Source organism: Aspergillus brunneoviolaceus (genome assembly GCF_003184695.1).
Source record: "Aspergillus brunneoviolaceus CBS 621.78 unplaced genomic scaffold BO95scaffold_21, whole genome shotgun sequence".
In the NCBI taxonomy this organism is placed as follows: Eukaryota; Fungi; Ascomycota; class Eurotiomycetes; order Eurotiales; family Aspergillaceae; genus Aspergillus; species Aspergillus brunneoviolaceus.
Genome location: NW_020290751.1, coordinates 223,791 through 236,620, shown reverse-complemented (window position 1 = coordinate 236,620; position 12,830 = coordinate 223,791). Strand labels below are relative to the sequence as shown.

At 52.5% G+C, this 12,830-nt stretch overlaps 3 protein-coding genes and 1 non-coding gene across 4 annotated transcripts; all 4 read right to left on the bottom strand.

Annotated features, from left to right (window-relative positions):
• Nucleotides 1-1,676: 1,676 nt before the first annotated feature.
• On the bottom strand, nucleotides 1,677-3,548 carry BO95DRAFT_472347 (uncharacterized protein; the record flags this gene model as incomplete). Its single annotated transcript, XM_025589647.1, has 3 exons — nucleotides 3,271-3,548; nucleotides 2,185-3,204; nucleotides 1,677-2,116 (listed from the first exon to the last, which is right to left on the bottom strand). Exons 1-3 carry the CDS (start codon nucleotides 3,479-3,481, stop codon nucleotides 1,677-1,679), a joined length of 1,671 nt encoding a protein of 556 aa, XP_025443921.1. The 5' UTR covers nucleotides 3,482-3,548.
• Nucleotides 3,549-4,890: 1,342 nt separating this feature from the next.
• On the bottom strand, nucleotides 4,891-9,770 carry BO95DRAFT_493259 (uncharacterized protein; the record flags this gene model as incomplete). The annotated part of the gene is made up of 8 exons (XM_025590758.1): nucleotides 4,891-5,213; nucleotides 5,299-5,404; nucleotides 5,454-5,564; nucleotides 5,625-5,933; nucleotides 5,989-6,245; nucleotides 6,307-6,829; nucleotides 6,900-7,058; nucleotides 7,185-9,770. The coding sequence occupies 8 exons, from the start codon at nucleotides 9,768-9,770 to the stop codon at nucleotides 4,891-4,893; spliced, it is 4,374 nt and encodes a 1,457-aa protein (XP_025443920.1).
• Nucleotides 9,771-10,212: 442 nt separating this feature from the next.
• Nucleotides 10,213-10,286, bottom strand: BO95DRAFT_t103. The gene has a single exon. It is a non-coding gene; the product is annotated as a tRNA-Val (tRNA).
• Nucleotides 10,287-10,402: 116 nt separating this feature from the next.
• BO95DRAFT_358943 (uncharacterized protein) lies at nucleotides 10,403-11,536 on the bottom strand (the record flags this gene model as incomplete). The annotated part of the gene is made up of 1 exon (XM_025582427.1): nucleotides 10,403-11,536. The coding sequence occupies one exon, from the start codon at nucleotides 11,534-11,536 to the stop codon at nucleotides 10,403-10,405; it is 1,134 nt and encodes a 377-aa protein (XP_025443919.1).
• Between the last annotated feature and the right edge of the window lie 1,294 nt (nucleotides 11,537-12,830).

Here is a 12,830-nt window from a genome sequence, read left to right as displayed (position 1 = left end):
AGTGCAGCAACTGGATTTCAATGACTTGAGCCAAGCCAGCCGAGAGCTTCAACGACGCCGTTGTGATGCCATCCCCGGCCCCTCGGATGAAATCCTCCAGCTCGCATGCTGCATTTTCCCTCCGGACCGTCATGAGGGTGTGCGCAGAGCCTGGAGCATGGCGAGAGCGTTGCGGCCCGAAGGAAAGTCGTTTCATGGCAATTTCGCTCTGTCTCAATTACATTCTTCCCTCGGAGCTAAGGGAAAAGATCGTGCAACGCGGCTGAAAAATCAAGTAAGCAAACATATTCAGAAGGTATCTGCACGCCTCCGCTCTTCAAGTAACAAGACCTCCCCCAACGAGTTTCAGCTGTCTCTTGAATCACTTCGAATAGAGTCCGAGCGGCCCGAAAGCAGCATGCTAACACAGGGGTTGGATGGTCCTGAGCATGCCGAGACTTTCCCACCCCAGGCTGTCCCGGCTGGCTTTACACGGAGTAGTGTTGGGGAACATGAATATAGTGGACTCCAGGCTATGTAGAAGGAACGATATACACGCGGCGGTCAGGCGAGGAACTGTACAGAAAGATATACAGATCGGCCAAAAAAACAGATTTTTCCGCCGTGGGGACTCCAGCACCACATTGGAGACAATTTCTTCAGTCCCATATATTGGGAATCTTGCAGGATGTTCCCATTCATTCCCCACAGAACATTCTTTTCGATCATACATTCATGAGCACGCAGCGTCGTTGTTTGGCTTTCCTCTCGCGCCACTGATCCCTTGGTCCGCCTTGCCTCGTTAATGTCCAGGAGTACAGAAGCCGTGGTCCCGTTTGCGCCTGCTTCGGACCCCTCTGCACCTTAATTCGACCATCTTGACACGGGTGCTGTTAAATCTCTATGGGAGAGACAGTAAAGAGGGCAGGTGGAAGGCATAATTCATGAAGCGCTTGCGGATTACCCCACTGATTTCTAGAAAGTCTGTCGGGTACTTGGCTCTAAGTCCAAATTCGGCGGCACACTATGTATACATCTTCACTCTAGTTGGCCACCCTCCTGAATACTGATAATCGGTATTTGATAGTCTATATACACTTTTTTTACTACATATGTATTAGGTTAAAAGGTTCCTTTGTTCTCGTTTTTGGATCGGGTGTTGAGAAGGAGGTTATAGCCGAGTGCGTAATGGGCTACTGCTCAGAGCGTCTTAGGTGGTCAGTCCCTTGATATTCTTCGTGACGGAAGAACGACCCCGCGAAAACAGACATAGGTGCGACGGTAGTTCAGCAGCGCGGCCAAGATCAAAATGGCTCAGTTGAGATCCATCATCCCTTTTCAGCCCGGAGCATTATTTGTGGGAAATCTGCGATATTAGATGCAACTGCAGCAAATCCCCAGAATGTGGACAGTTACCCCTAAAAACCAATCCATCGTGATGTCCACGGACTGAATTCTGTTGGATCGCAGAGAGGCCCGCAGTTGCTCCGCGCTTCTCTTCTGTCGAAAGACCTGATTTGACGGTATCCCGGGCCGCGTATGACTCAGGGATAGGAGGCTCGTCTTTCGTAAACAGTGCTCTGAACACGCTTTAGATATGCTCGTCATGCACTACCCGGGACCAGCGCATTTCAGATCCTTGCTTATGGACGGCCAAGCCCTTGCATGCCTTCTGCTTCTTTGCCGATCCCGTCCTACTACGCGTGACCGATCGCACCCACATCTCGAGCGATCTCAATCAACCCATCCAACGCCTGCTCCTCCGCCATATCGAAGTACACCACCTGGTCTGCCGACAGACAGCAGACGTTGCTGTCATGCAACTGCCATGAGCCGCTGTCTTCCGCGCTGGGGGGCTCAGGAATGAATGCCTCGAACTTCGTCGGCTGACGCTGCTCGCCCGAGAACTTATCGGGCAACAGCCACCCATTGAACCACAGGGGTCTTCCATCAGTGCCCAAGTGCAGCAGCTGCGGGGCACACACAGTATACCTCAAGTCATGCTCCTGACCCTCTGCCGTGGTGATGTTGTCGCGGTTCACCTGGGGCTTGCCCATGACCGCCGCCGCGCCCTCATAGAACGCGTACTCGGTATCCCCGACCAGCTCCCATCCCAACCAGAAGGTCTCCTTATCCCCTACACAAGACAAAGCATCTCTCGTCAGCAAACATGCCCCATGAAAAAACACAAGCAAACCAACTCACCATAAACCATATCATAAACTCCCACCAACCCCCTACTCTCATCGCCATCGCGATCCGGCCCGTTCATACGGGTGACCATCAACAAAGCCACAAAATGGCGCCACTTGTCGACAACGATCACCCCGGACTCCTGCATATGGATGCTCTGGCCGGTCCACATCCGACTCTGGCGGACGCGCGGGGACACCGGCGCGGGGAGGACCCGGCGCAGCCACGCCCGCTTCTCGTTTCCGGGCATGAACAGCCGGTCCTTGAAGAACAACGCGCCCGTGGATTGGTACAGCAGGTCGTCAAACAGCGCCGCCGGGTCCGCCAGGAAGAGCGCGTCCGCGTCGATGAAGATCGCCTCCCGGAAGCTGGACAGCAGGATCGCGAACGGCTTCGCGGCCCAGCCGCGGAGCGTCCAGCCGGCGTCGTCGACCATGACACTCAGGTCCCGGGTGACGACGGAGCCGGGCAGGGCTTCGAGCTCGTCGCGGATCTCCTCGTCGAGGTCCTCGTCGCCCAGGTAGAGGATCTCGATCGGGAGGGTGCAGCCGTGGGCGCGGAGGGCGCGGATCGAGGTCGCGAGGTAGGGCGCTTGGTCGTTGCCGGCTGTGAAGACCAGGCCGCGGCCTCCGTCGTGGAACTGTGCGTGCAGGGTCATGTGGTCCGCGGAGTAGGGGGTGATCCATGGGAAGAGGCGTTTCGCTAGTTGGGTTAGGAAGCTGCGCGATGTTTCGTAGGCGTGGATCGCGCTGGCGGGGGTGAGGTCGAGGTCCGCGGAGATTTCTGGGTGGTCGCGCAGGACCCGCACGATGTCGTCGCGGATGAGCATCTGGTTTGTCTCGGTGGGGACCAGGTGGATGGCTTCCCAGGCGCGGAAGAGGGCGTCGAAGGCGCGCGTTCGGAACCCCAGGTCGCGTAGTCTCTCTTCCCCGGTCGCTGTTAACGGGCTGGTGAGGGTGTGAGCGTGGGGTTCATCCGGGAGTGCAGCGAAGAGGTTTGCGAGGTGGTGAGTGAGGTTGTGGTTGTCTGGGGCTGCTTGAGGGTGCGCGGTGGGTGCCGGGGGTACCGGGGGTACGGTTGGCAGAGGGTCTAGCAGACCGACCGGCTGTTGTAATGGAGCTTTCTCAGGGATGGCATGGCTGGGTTCCAGTCTTTTCTGGATGGACTGCGCGTCCTGCTCCACGGGGTGGAATTGTCGTGTGCGCAGAGTGGCCTTGCCGCAATAGATAATCAGCACGACGAGTATTAGGGCTCGGGAGACAATTGCGCCTCGTCGCCGGTATTGGCGGAAATGCGACAAGGGGAACATTGCACCAAGGTGGGTGGTTAAGTGATGGGTTTGGTTGAGACGCAGTCGGTCAGTGCGACAACTGATCTTATAAGTGGGAGCATGATCATCGGGATGAACGAAAGAGGGGCGATCTGACAGGACACAGACTCCTATTTAGACCAAGCCACGGCCGAGTGGGGAAGGATTGTTTTTAGCCCCCTCATTTTGATGCAGGGCTGCGGCGGCAGAATAGCCGTGCTGAAAGAGTAACGGGGCCGTACGGACTCGGAGGTACACTTGCCATCTGGCCAGTTGACTCCCTCCCCCCCCTGACATCCCCCTGATCGTACCTGATCATCAGTATGCGTCTGTAGCTGAAGCGGGAGCATAATGAGCAGTCATGATGAGGCGATGCGGCCCACTTATTTTATAAGTTGAGGAGTCCGACCGTATAGCCCATGGACCCACACAGGCTACACTGGGGGCGATGAGTGCAAGTTAGCATGAACGACGAGCCCTAATCACGAGATCGAGATCGACGACGGGAAAACAGAGGCAAAGTTGCCGCTCGCAAGGGGTCTTCTACTGGTCCTATTCCCGGTAGGCTTCCTGCACCTATATACAAAGAACTCATCACCGGCGTACGAGCGGGAACTCATTTCCTTATTTACGCCCCCAGAAACGTCTGTCGCGCAGTAAGCACGGCGAAAGGGCTGTGCTGTTGGATCTTTGGCCCCGGAGGGCTAGCTTCTTGGCGAGTCATTGTGCTGCGAAAAATACCGGCCGCTTCAACTCGACCTGTCATCATACTCGAGTCGTTTAGCCCCTAAGTCGCGGTACTCCGAGTGCATCCTATCCTCTGCACGGCTGTAGTGCGAGCTTATTCATATTTTTCCGTAGGACTCGGTGTCTGATAGTGGACAATGTCTCGATGGCAACCGACCGTGGCTGTTACATGCTGGACAACTTGATAGTTCGGCAATCGTCATATACCGTAAATTACCACTATCTCATCCAGCATCTGCCGAGTTCTTTGTGTATTGTACTGTACTGCTCCTCGGATCCCTCTCTCCCACCGCAACCATGTCAGAAAACGAACCTAGAAAGAGACTTTGATGTGTAAAACTATAACAATTCACTCTTGAACAATGATATACATACCATCTTCTAAGACAAAGCTTAAATGTCCCTGGAGCTAGATAGTAGATCAATTAGCGGGTATTCATACGAGAATTGGCAAACCGGAATGTAGATATTGTGCGGGCCAAGTCTAGCAAAAGATATAATTCGATAGAGGTATGCATTTATTCTCCCAAACCACACTAGGAGCGACCAGAAGTCTTGATTAAGGCCGGCCCAGTGACCGCGGTGATAATGGAGAGTTTCCCTACTCGGAAGAAGGTTTCTCGACACATGCATCCGGTTGATCTTCCATGCCTATCTCAGCCTTAAGCTGGACTATCCGTATTCCGATTCTGGAACCGAAACAGTTTTCTGCGCCGAGTTGCCGATTGAGCCTTCGGCTCGTCCTGACTGTGCTGTGACACTACATCTTCATTTCCCTCGTTCCCAGTCTCGGAACCGTCACGAAGCTGCCGGTTATCCGGCTCAGGGGCGATGATGCCCTGCCCAATTTGTTGTTTCCAAGCCTCGGCGGAAAATCTAGCAACTCGTCTTTCATGCCCACTAATCCGGGACAGGAAATTCAGAATGTCATTGATGTAGAAGGCAATCGAAATGAAGAAAAGGGCGACCGGTACGGTAAAAGCCACTGAGTTTCAGTTCGCGTTAGTCGCTGAGGTAATTCTCCATAACCGAGAATATGGCCTCTGGTGTTCAGGAGATATGCGACTTACTTAGCCATTTTACCACATATGACAGGTCGAGACTGTCCGAGCTCTCGGCTTTGGAGAACTGCATGATGGGCAATGCAAAGAAAGAGGCCATGAATGAGGCAGGTAACTGCATCCGTTAAGCCGGATTTCTAAAACACAAAAGACTTCGAACTCACAAAGAGAATGGTGACTACAGTAAAGACTGTAATGGTGTTCCCCTGCATTCCGGTGGATTTGGCCTCCCAGAGAGTCGCGTGGCGCTGCCGCAGGTCCATCAAGGCATTCAGCTAAGAGTGAGTCCGTTAGTTGGCGATATAATACTTCCAAGGTGTAGCCCTCATCCTTACCGAGTTTACTGTCGCTTGTCCCTCGTTCTGCATGGACCGAACTTTGTCAAGGTAGCGTTCGACCGACTCCCGTACATCATCCCAGACTCGAGGATCTTGAGACTTTTGTGCGCATAAGAAAGGAGCTCTGATGGCCGCAATGACTTTCAGTTGATCTTCCATAACTACCCTTATCATCCGGAGTTCGTCGAGAATATCCTTAATCTCTCGCAGAAGGTCGGACTCAGTGTCTATATCCATAAGATTCTGCTGACTGGATACCCGTAGCATCTTGACGAAGCGCTGGTAGCAGGCAACCTCTCCGTCAGCCTACGAGGACAAGTCAGTGGACAATCGGACATCTATGGAAAGAAAGGCGACCAACTATCCGGCTGATTGAATTGCTGAACATATCCAAAAACCTAAAACCATCATCCACGTTTTTCATCGGATCAAAAAATGCCCCGGCGCATTCTTTGACAATGCCCGGGATCAGCCATAGTGGTCCTTTCCCGCCTTCTTTCTTCTTGACATCTGGAGAGATTGGATGCAGGATGTTTTCCAGTATATCAGTCATGTCGAACCGGTCTGGGTCATCAGGATTGCATTCGCGTCTTTGTGGAAAGCATGTAATCAAAGTGTCTGGAGAGTGCGTTAGTACAGTCAAAGGGTACTGTCCACAATCATAACAGGGTCCACTTACTCCCTGAGCACCAGAGCCACAACTGATCTACCATGATGACGATGGGTTCCTTTCTCCCTTCCTTTCTCCCATAACGTGCTACAACTTGATCTTTGTTGCGCGTAGATGTGTTGTCTAACGTATAGTAGAACGATTGATCAAGCGTTCTGCGGATATGAAGAGGATGCTTGACATTCTGCCTACTCGTGTACGAGTCAAAAAGACGCATATCCCGATCTGACGCGCAGGCTTCCTCCCTGTAGGCCTGTAGGGCCTTTTGGAGCCGCTCCTGTGCAGGCACTTTATTTGCTTTTGAACTTTCCACGGTGGTCAGAAACTGCCGGAGCTCCTGACCGAGAGCTGCAATTTTAGGATCACTGGACGGGATCTCCGCAAATGTGTTGAGGATGTCATTATTCTCTGCAGATAGCTGCGTCACAAGGGAAGGAATTCTGTCCGCCTCTGATTCCAGCAGAAATTTGCAGAGGCTGAAGGCCTCCAATCGCCGTTGCTTTCTCTGGGTCTCCCAGTGGAGGTAGGGCATCTGTGCGAGTAGAGAAGCTTAGTTTTCCACGACTATCTTCTCAATGCCGGTCTGGATTTATCTGACTGACGATTATCACAAAGTCATCTGTTTCATCTATTTTTTCGCAACCAGGCCTCATGAACGAGATATGAGACCTTTCAGAGCCACGTATCTGACGGCTTGTCCACAGCTCGTGGCGCAGCATCTTGTCCCGTTTCTGCTGCCCTAATAATTGCAAGATAAGGATCTGTTTGATGTCAGAGCTGTCATTTCACAAGGTTGGGCCAATTCAACGTTGTCAAGTACCTCTGCCCACTTCATCTGCAGGGCTGTCAGCTACCGCGTGGCGATAGGTTCTTGAGAGAAGACTTACATTATTGGCGGGAAGATGGATCCAAGTAAATGGCGACCGAGTCTGGTCCACGCCATTTTCTTTCAAAAGTTCGGGGATGGTAACCTCACTCCGAAGCAAATCTCGCCCGTCGATGTGATTTACGGTTGCTTCATAAAGCCGATCAACTGGTTCCATCTCGGAATCCAGACAGGTTGCATTGTCGAGGACTGCGAAGGCTTCCACCTTGAGGACCCGCACGATGGTCTTAGTAGCCGGATGCAACGGATTTTCATCTTCCGCCAGTCTCAGCGCCATCTGTAGAGGTGTTAAGCTCTCACTTTGCACCCGCCAGTCGGCCCCATGCCCTAACAATTTCTTCACGATAACAGGAAGCCGTTTTTTGACTGCTCGATGAAGAGCGGGAATCCTACCCTGCGTATTGTCATTCAGATGTGTCTCCCAAGCAGCATAGAGCTCACGTCGCATCCATGATGCATAGTCTAGAGGAAAAATCCCCGGCTGCCTTAGCCTCCACCCCTTGTTATCCTCGTGGTCTTTATCTAATCTCAGTACTAGCCTGTCACGGAAAGACAGTAAAAGGTTAACGATGTTCACATGCCCCTTCTGGACAGCGATGTCCAGCGCGCTCATGCCGTCTTCACTTTCGCGACAGGCAAAGTAGAGACAACGGGTGCCAGTCAGGTGCTTCTTCCGTGAGCTCTGCAACAAGACCTCTAACTGTGTCTCGACAGTACGATTGATCACTAGGCCCACAACCTCTTCACTTCCGTAGAAAGCAGCCCAATGGAGAATCGTCTGAGCGCTCTCGGTCTTGACCTCGAGACTTTGGTACCTTTTCAGATATTCCGACATGTTGTATCGTGCAAGAACATGCTGCAACGTGACCGAGGGCCCGTAGGTCTCGATCCGTTGCAAGCAGTTTTGCAGATGACCCCAGACGGCAAGAAGCGTGCAGCCATCTTGGGATGTCTCCTCGAGATTTTGGAGGTCATCAGAATGTTGAGCTTCCCGAGCATGCTTGAACAAATAGCGAACGGTATACTCGAGCAATGGATACCCCTTGAAGATCTGATCGAAGCTCACCTGGGCGCTTCTAGGTTTGGGCTCCTGAAATAACCTCCCACCGACAAAGGGCGGGAGTGAGTCCTTCCACTGATCACGGTAGTCGGGAAGAAATTCCTTTAAGCATTTGATCCCCGCTTGGACAAAGCGGCCGTGGTCCCCAGCAACAAAGTCGGCGTGGGTTAAATGCAGTGTTTCGGTGAAGAGAGCACCCGCTGCGGGTGATGCTAAGAACACCTTCAATGCTGGTTGGACAAAGGACACTATAACTCTTGGCTTTCCAGGCTCAATGGCGTTCGTTGTATCCGGTAAAAGGGTGAGTAAGCCCAGAGAGTCCGCCACTAATGCGGACCGCACATCCGAATCAGTCATATCACAGGGCATGTTGCATACACAGTAGAGATCCTGAGGACTCAGCAACCTTTGCGCCGTCAGCACACATTGCATCATATCCATTGCCCTTGCCCCGTGGGGGTTTCTGGATGTCAACAGATCTCGCAACAGTTTCAACCACATCTCTTCAAGCGGTCTGGGAAGCACTTCAAGACACTCATCTAATTTCTGAAACGGCACGTTATTTTTATTTTCCTCCAAGTGGCGTAGATAGATCGACGCAGCGGCAAAGCTTGTACCCGCCTCTTCAAGGATCTTGCTCACTGCTCTTTCGATCGAGTCATTCGACTCCACTACTCCTTGGCGAAACGTTGATTCCAAGGAATAACGAACCCACGACTGGATGTCCTGTTGATTGAAGGCATCGATCCGAACTTGAAACTGGGTGGGAAACGTTGAGGCTGCCGCTTCCACAATAGGATAATCCCGTTTCGAGTAGCAAACATGTAATGCAATATCAGTAGAACAAGCGTGGTCTACCAATCGACCGAGAAACGAAACCAAGCCCCCACTGACATCGAGCTCAAGCGCGGTCAGATCATCGAGAAACATAAATATCGACTTCTCCTGACCCAGATTGATTAGGGACTGGAGGAGAGCATCCTGCAAGTCCTCAATACTCATGTCAAGTTGGCCCGCAGAAGTCGTGTGAACCCAGTGTGTGAGCCCCTCTTCTGGGATTGCTTGGACTAGTAGAGCCTGCAATATCTGAGATAAATCTGGGATCTGCAGAGAATCATAGAAGAGTCTGATAATAAGAGGCTGGGGTGGCAGATTCACTTCTGACCGTAACCCCCAAGGATTCATCGCTAGCGAGGCGAGTAGACACGACTTCCCGGACCCAAACGACCCCGTAACGCACAGTACGCTTTGTCTCTGCCGGATCCAGTTTCGGAATTCCTTGGTGTGGTAGATCCAACGACATGTTCCTTTAGCTGCAATGCTGTTGTACTTTTCCACGGATCCTCCGAAGGGGAAGCGGCTGCCTTCCCTTAGGGCCGCTCTCAAGCGCTCCCGCTCAGCCACTACTGATCTGTCAGTATACCTGTCACCAATCGCTACAGCGACTTGCGAGTATGGGAAATGCATGCCTTGTTCACATGCTCCTAGAGCCTCTGCCACGTCGTCGACTCCACTCGGATCTACCATTATCACAGAGTCGAGCTTAAATCTCCTTGCGTGTAACTTATTATTCGGGCACCGCAGACCGTCAAAGGGCGATGGGAAGCTTCGAAGATCGCTTATATACCCCCACCAAATCTCCCACGCTATCACTTGTCGCATGTCGGTAGGATTGCGGGCGCTAAGATGCGTCCTCCTATAGGACGCCTTTTCATTTGGAATCCAATTCTACCTAATCTGACTCGCGCCACGTCAACAACGAATCTCCCGAGACACTAATGCAAGCATCGTGCCTCTCGCTCCTCCGTTTTGCTGGCCGGTACCGCCGTGGGTGGCTTGATTTAGAAAAAGGTCCAATCCGCTTATGGTCCATTTTGGTCTCCTATGTAAATGGACTACCGCATCGCTCATCGATTGCAATCCTTACACCCTCGACAGACTTCTACAAAGAGCAAAGAGCAAAAAGCAATGACCAGACTGGGGCTCGATCCCAGGACCTTATCGGTGTTAACGATACGTGATAACCAACTACACCATCCGGCCAATTGATGACTAACACTCAGAGCTCGAGTGTTCTTGATCTTGAGAGATGGCACATATCCATTCATCCCTCTAATCACGATCTCATTTCCCCCCATCATCCATCGAAATCTCATGCGCTACGAACCCCGCATGACAACACCCTGATTCTGACCTTCCCATTTATCATAAAGGTCAGTCGGGAGCATATTGGGACGCTCCGCGCGCGATATCACGAGCTCCTCGCGACGCGAATCGTAACCCAGCGTCGCCTTCTGGCCACTTCTGGGCACCGAGGCGATAATCCACTTCAGTAAGGCGACCAGCCGCTTCAGATCGACCTGATGGTTCTTCTCCCATTCTTTAAGCTCCCGTCCAACGTGTCTCGGCCAACACTCCCTGAACAAGCCCTTCTTATCGTAAGAGCCACAAACCAACAGCGAGGTCTGGGACACCCACATCTGGGGCAGAACTTTGTCCATCTCCACTTTTCTTCCGGGGGCCGAGGTTTTGATCTCGAGGATGGAGTCCAGCGGAATAATCAGGCCTTTTGCGCAAACCCTCAATGATGAGTGCCGGGGGATCGGAATTGGAGAGTCGGAGATATTCAACGAGACCAGCATCGTGGACAGATCGTGGCCTCCTCTCTGCTCCACGTAGCCATCAGCCTCGTATCGGACTATACAAGACAATTCTTCCAAGTCGTAGGACGTGATCCGGTAGTGACTGGTGCTGCCTGCGACACAACTGGTGGTGGTCGCTTTCTCAAACTCCTGACCGTATCCACGGAACCGCGTGCGAGGTATACGCTCCCGGGTCGACGCCTCCTCGCAGCAGAGAAGGGCGGTCTTGCCCTGTCGCTCAATGTGGATCGTAAGGGTAGCAAGCGCCCTCTTGTCGAGATTCGGGTTGATGACCGATAATAGCTTGCGGATGGTGCTGCGGTCGGTCACAAGGTCAACGCATCGAATATCCAGATCTGGCTGTAGGAGGTACAGCGCGCGGAAAAGGGGCTCCATTGGGCTGGCTGGATGGCGCGCCGCGTTCTCTGAATGACCGTCCTCCGCGGGGTCCTTGGGGACCTTGATCCCATATTGACCAGGTCGCCAGGGGGGTGTCCAGCGCTTGGGACACCCGGGAACGGCGATGGTAGGCTCGGGTGCTTCGATCCAGTTGTAGGATGCCAGGTGATGGACATTGCTGATGGTCGCTGCGGCTTGGCTAGTGGGTTTCAGGTCACTTAAGGGCAACGTGGAAATAATGATGGCTTGCATAGTAGAGGTGTGAGTCTCGCAGAAATGTGGCATGTGGGTTGAATGAAGAATGAACTGGATTGTGGCTAAGGTGGTGGCAGTTATAGCCAAAAAGGCGCGCAAAAAACGACAAGGCCAGTGCCGGTCTATGTGGCTAGACACATGTCATCCTTTTGAGTGAGCTTTTCTCAGGCTCCCAACTTGAAGAAGAGGGGGATTCATCCTGTCTTCTGACCTACTCATTGTCCCGCTGTTTGCCTATGAGCAAACGGTGATGCCACGCGGCGGCGTACATTTGACATAGCAGCTGAGTGTGTATCACCTCATACCGTCACAGTGACCTTCCACAAAGGACGATGGGCCCAGAACCACCGCTCGGACTTAATCACTATTATGCTGCATCATACATGTCCAGCCGGCATTATCCGCCCAACAATTTTCCTCCCAGAGAGAAAATCCTCGACCAGCATTGGGAAATATATACCCACAAGCCCAGTAGGGTAATCCACTTCATCCTGTAGGTTTAAAAACAACAAGGCCTAAGGGACTAAATGTTCCGGAGAAATACCCTCCTCATGGATTCATCGCAATAGCTTTGTCGGTCGAAGGCAAGTGTGAGGGACAAACAGATATCGACCCTTACAGAGGATGTGTTGCGATTTTGTTTTCAGAGTTAGCTAACTCTCCCATAATGAATGGTAGAATAACAACCATTAGTGGATACATTCAAGCACATACGACCACAGGGTGTGGAAAACAGGGCTTCCCGTCCGCTCAGCCGTACTTAAGCCACACGCCGGGAGGTTAGTAGTTGGGTGGGTGACCACCAGCGAATCCCTTCTGTTGTATGTTTTTTGGGTCTTCTTATTTATTGCCAGTATCAGTGTCCCGACATGAACTTCTCCACCCATCCATCTGTTAAGGACTAGCAGCCAGGCTGTCAGTATACCGTTGCTGAAATGGCTCCTAGCCAACATAGAACGAAGACGGGTCACACCTACTCCGTCCGTGACTTAGGAAGTCACGCTATTTTTCAGGTAGTGGGAGTATTACCTTTTTTTTTTTCCAACGTAGGGCCCTGGAGTGTCAGCCGAGGGATGTCTGAAAGCATCATGGATAACTAAGCCGCGCGCCGGACATCCAGGATTGACGTGCTGTCATGTCCATGCACGGCTTTGGGACTTCCGAACGGGCCGCGCCTTCCTAGTCTGCTTCAGGCTAGGCCAGGGGTAACGTTAGCCCACCAGGTACCGTGCATCGTCTACAACCCTGAGACCCTGAGACCCTGAGGGTAAGATCGGCATCCGCTCTTTCT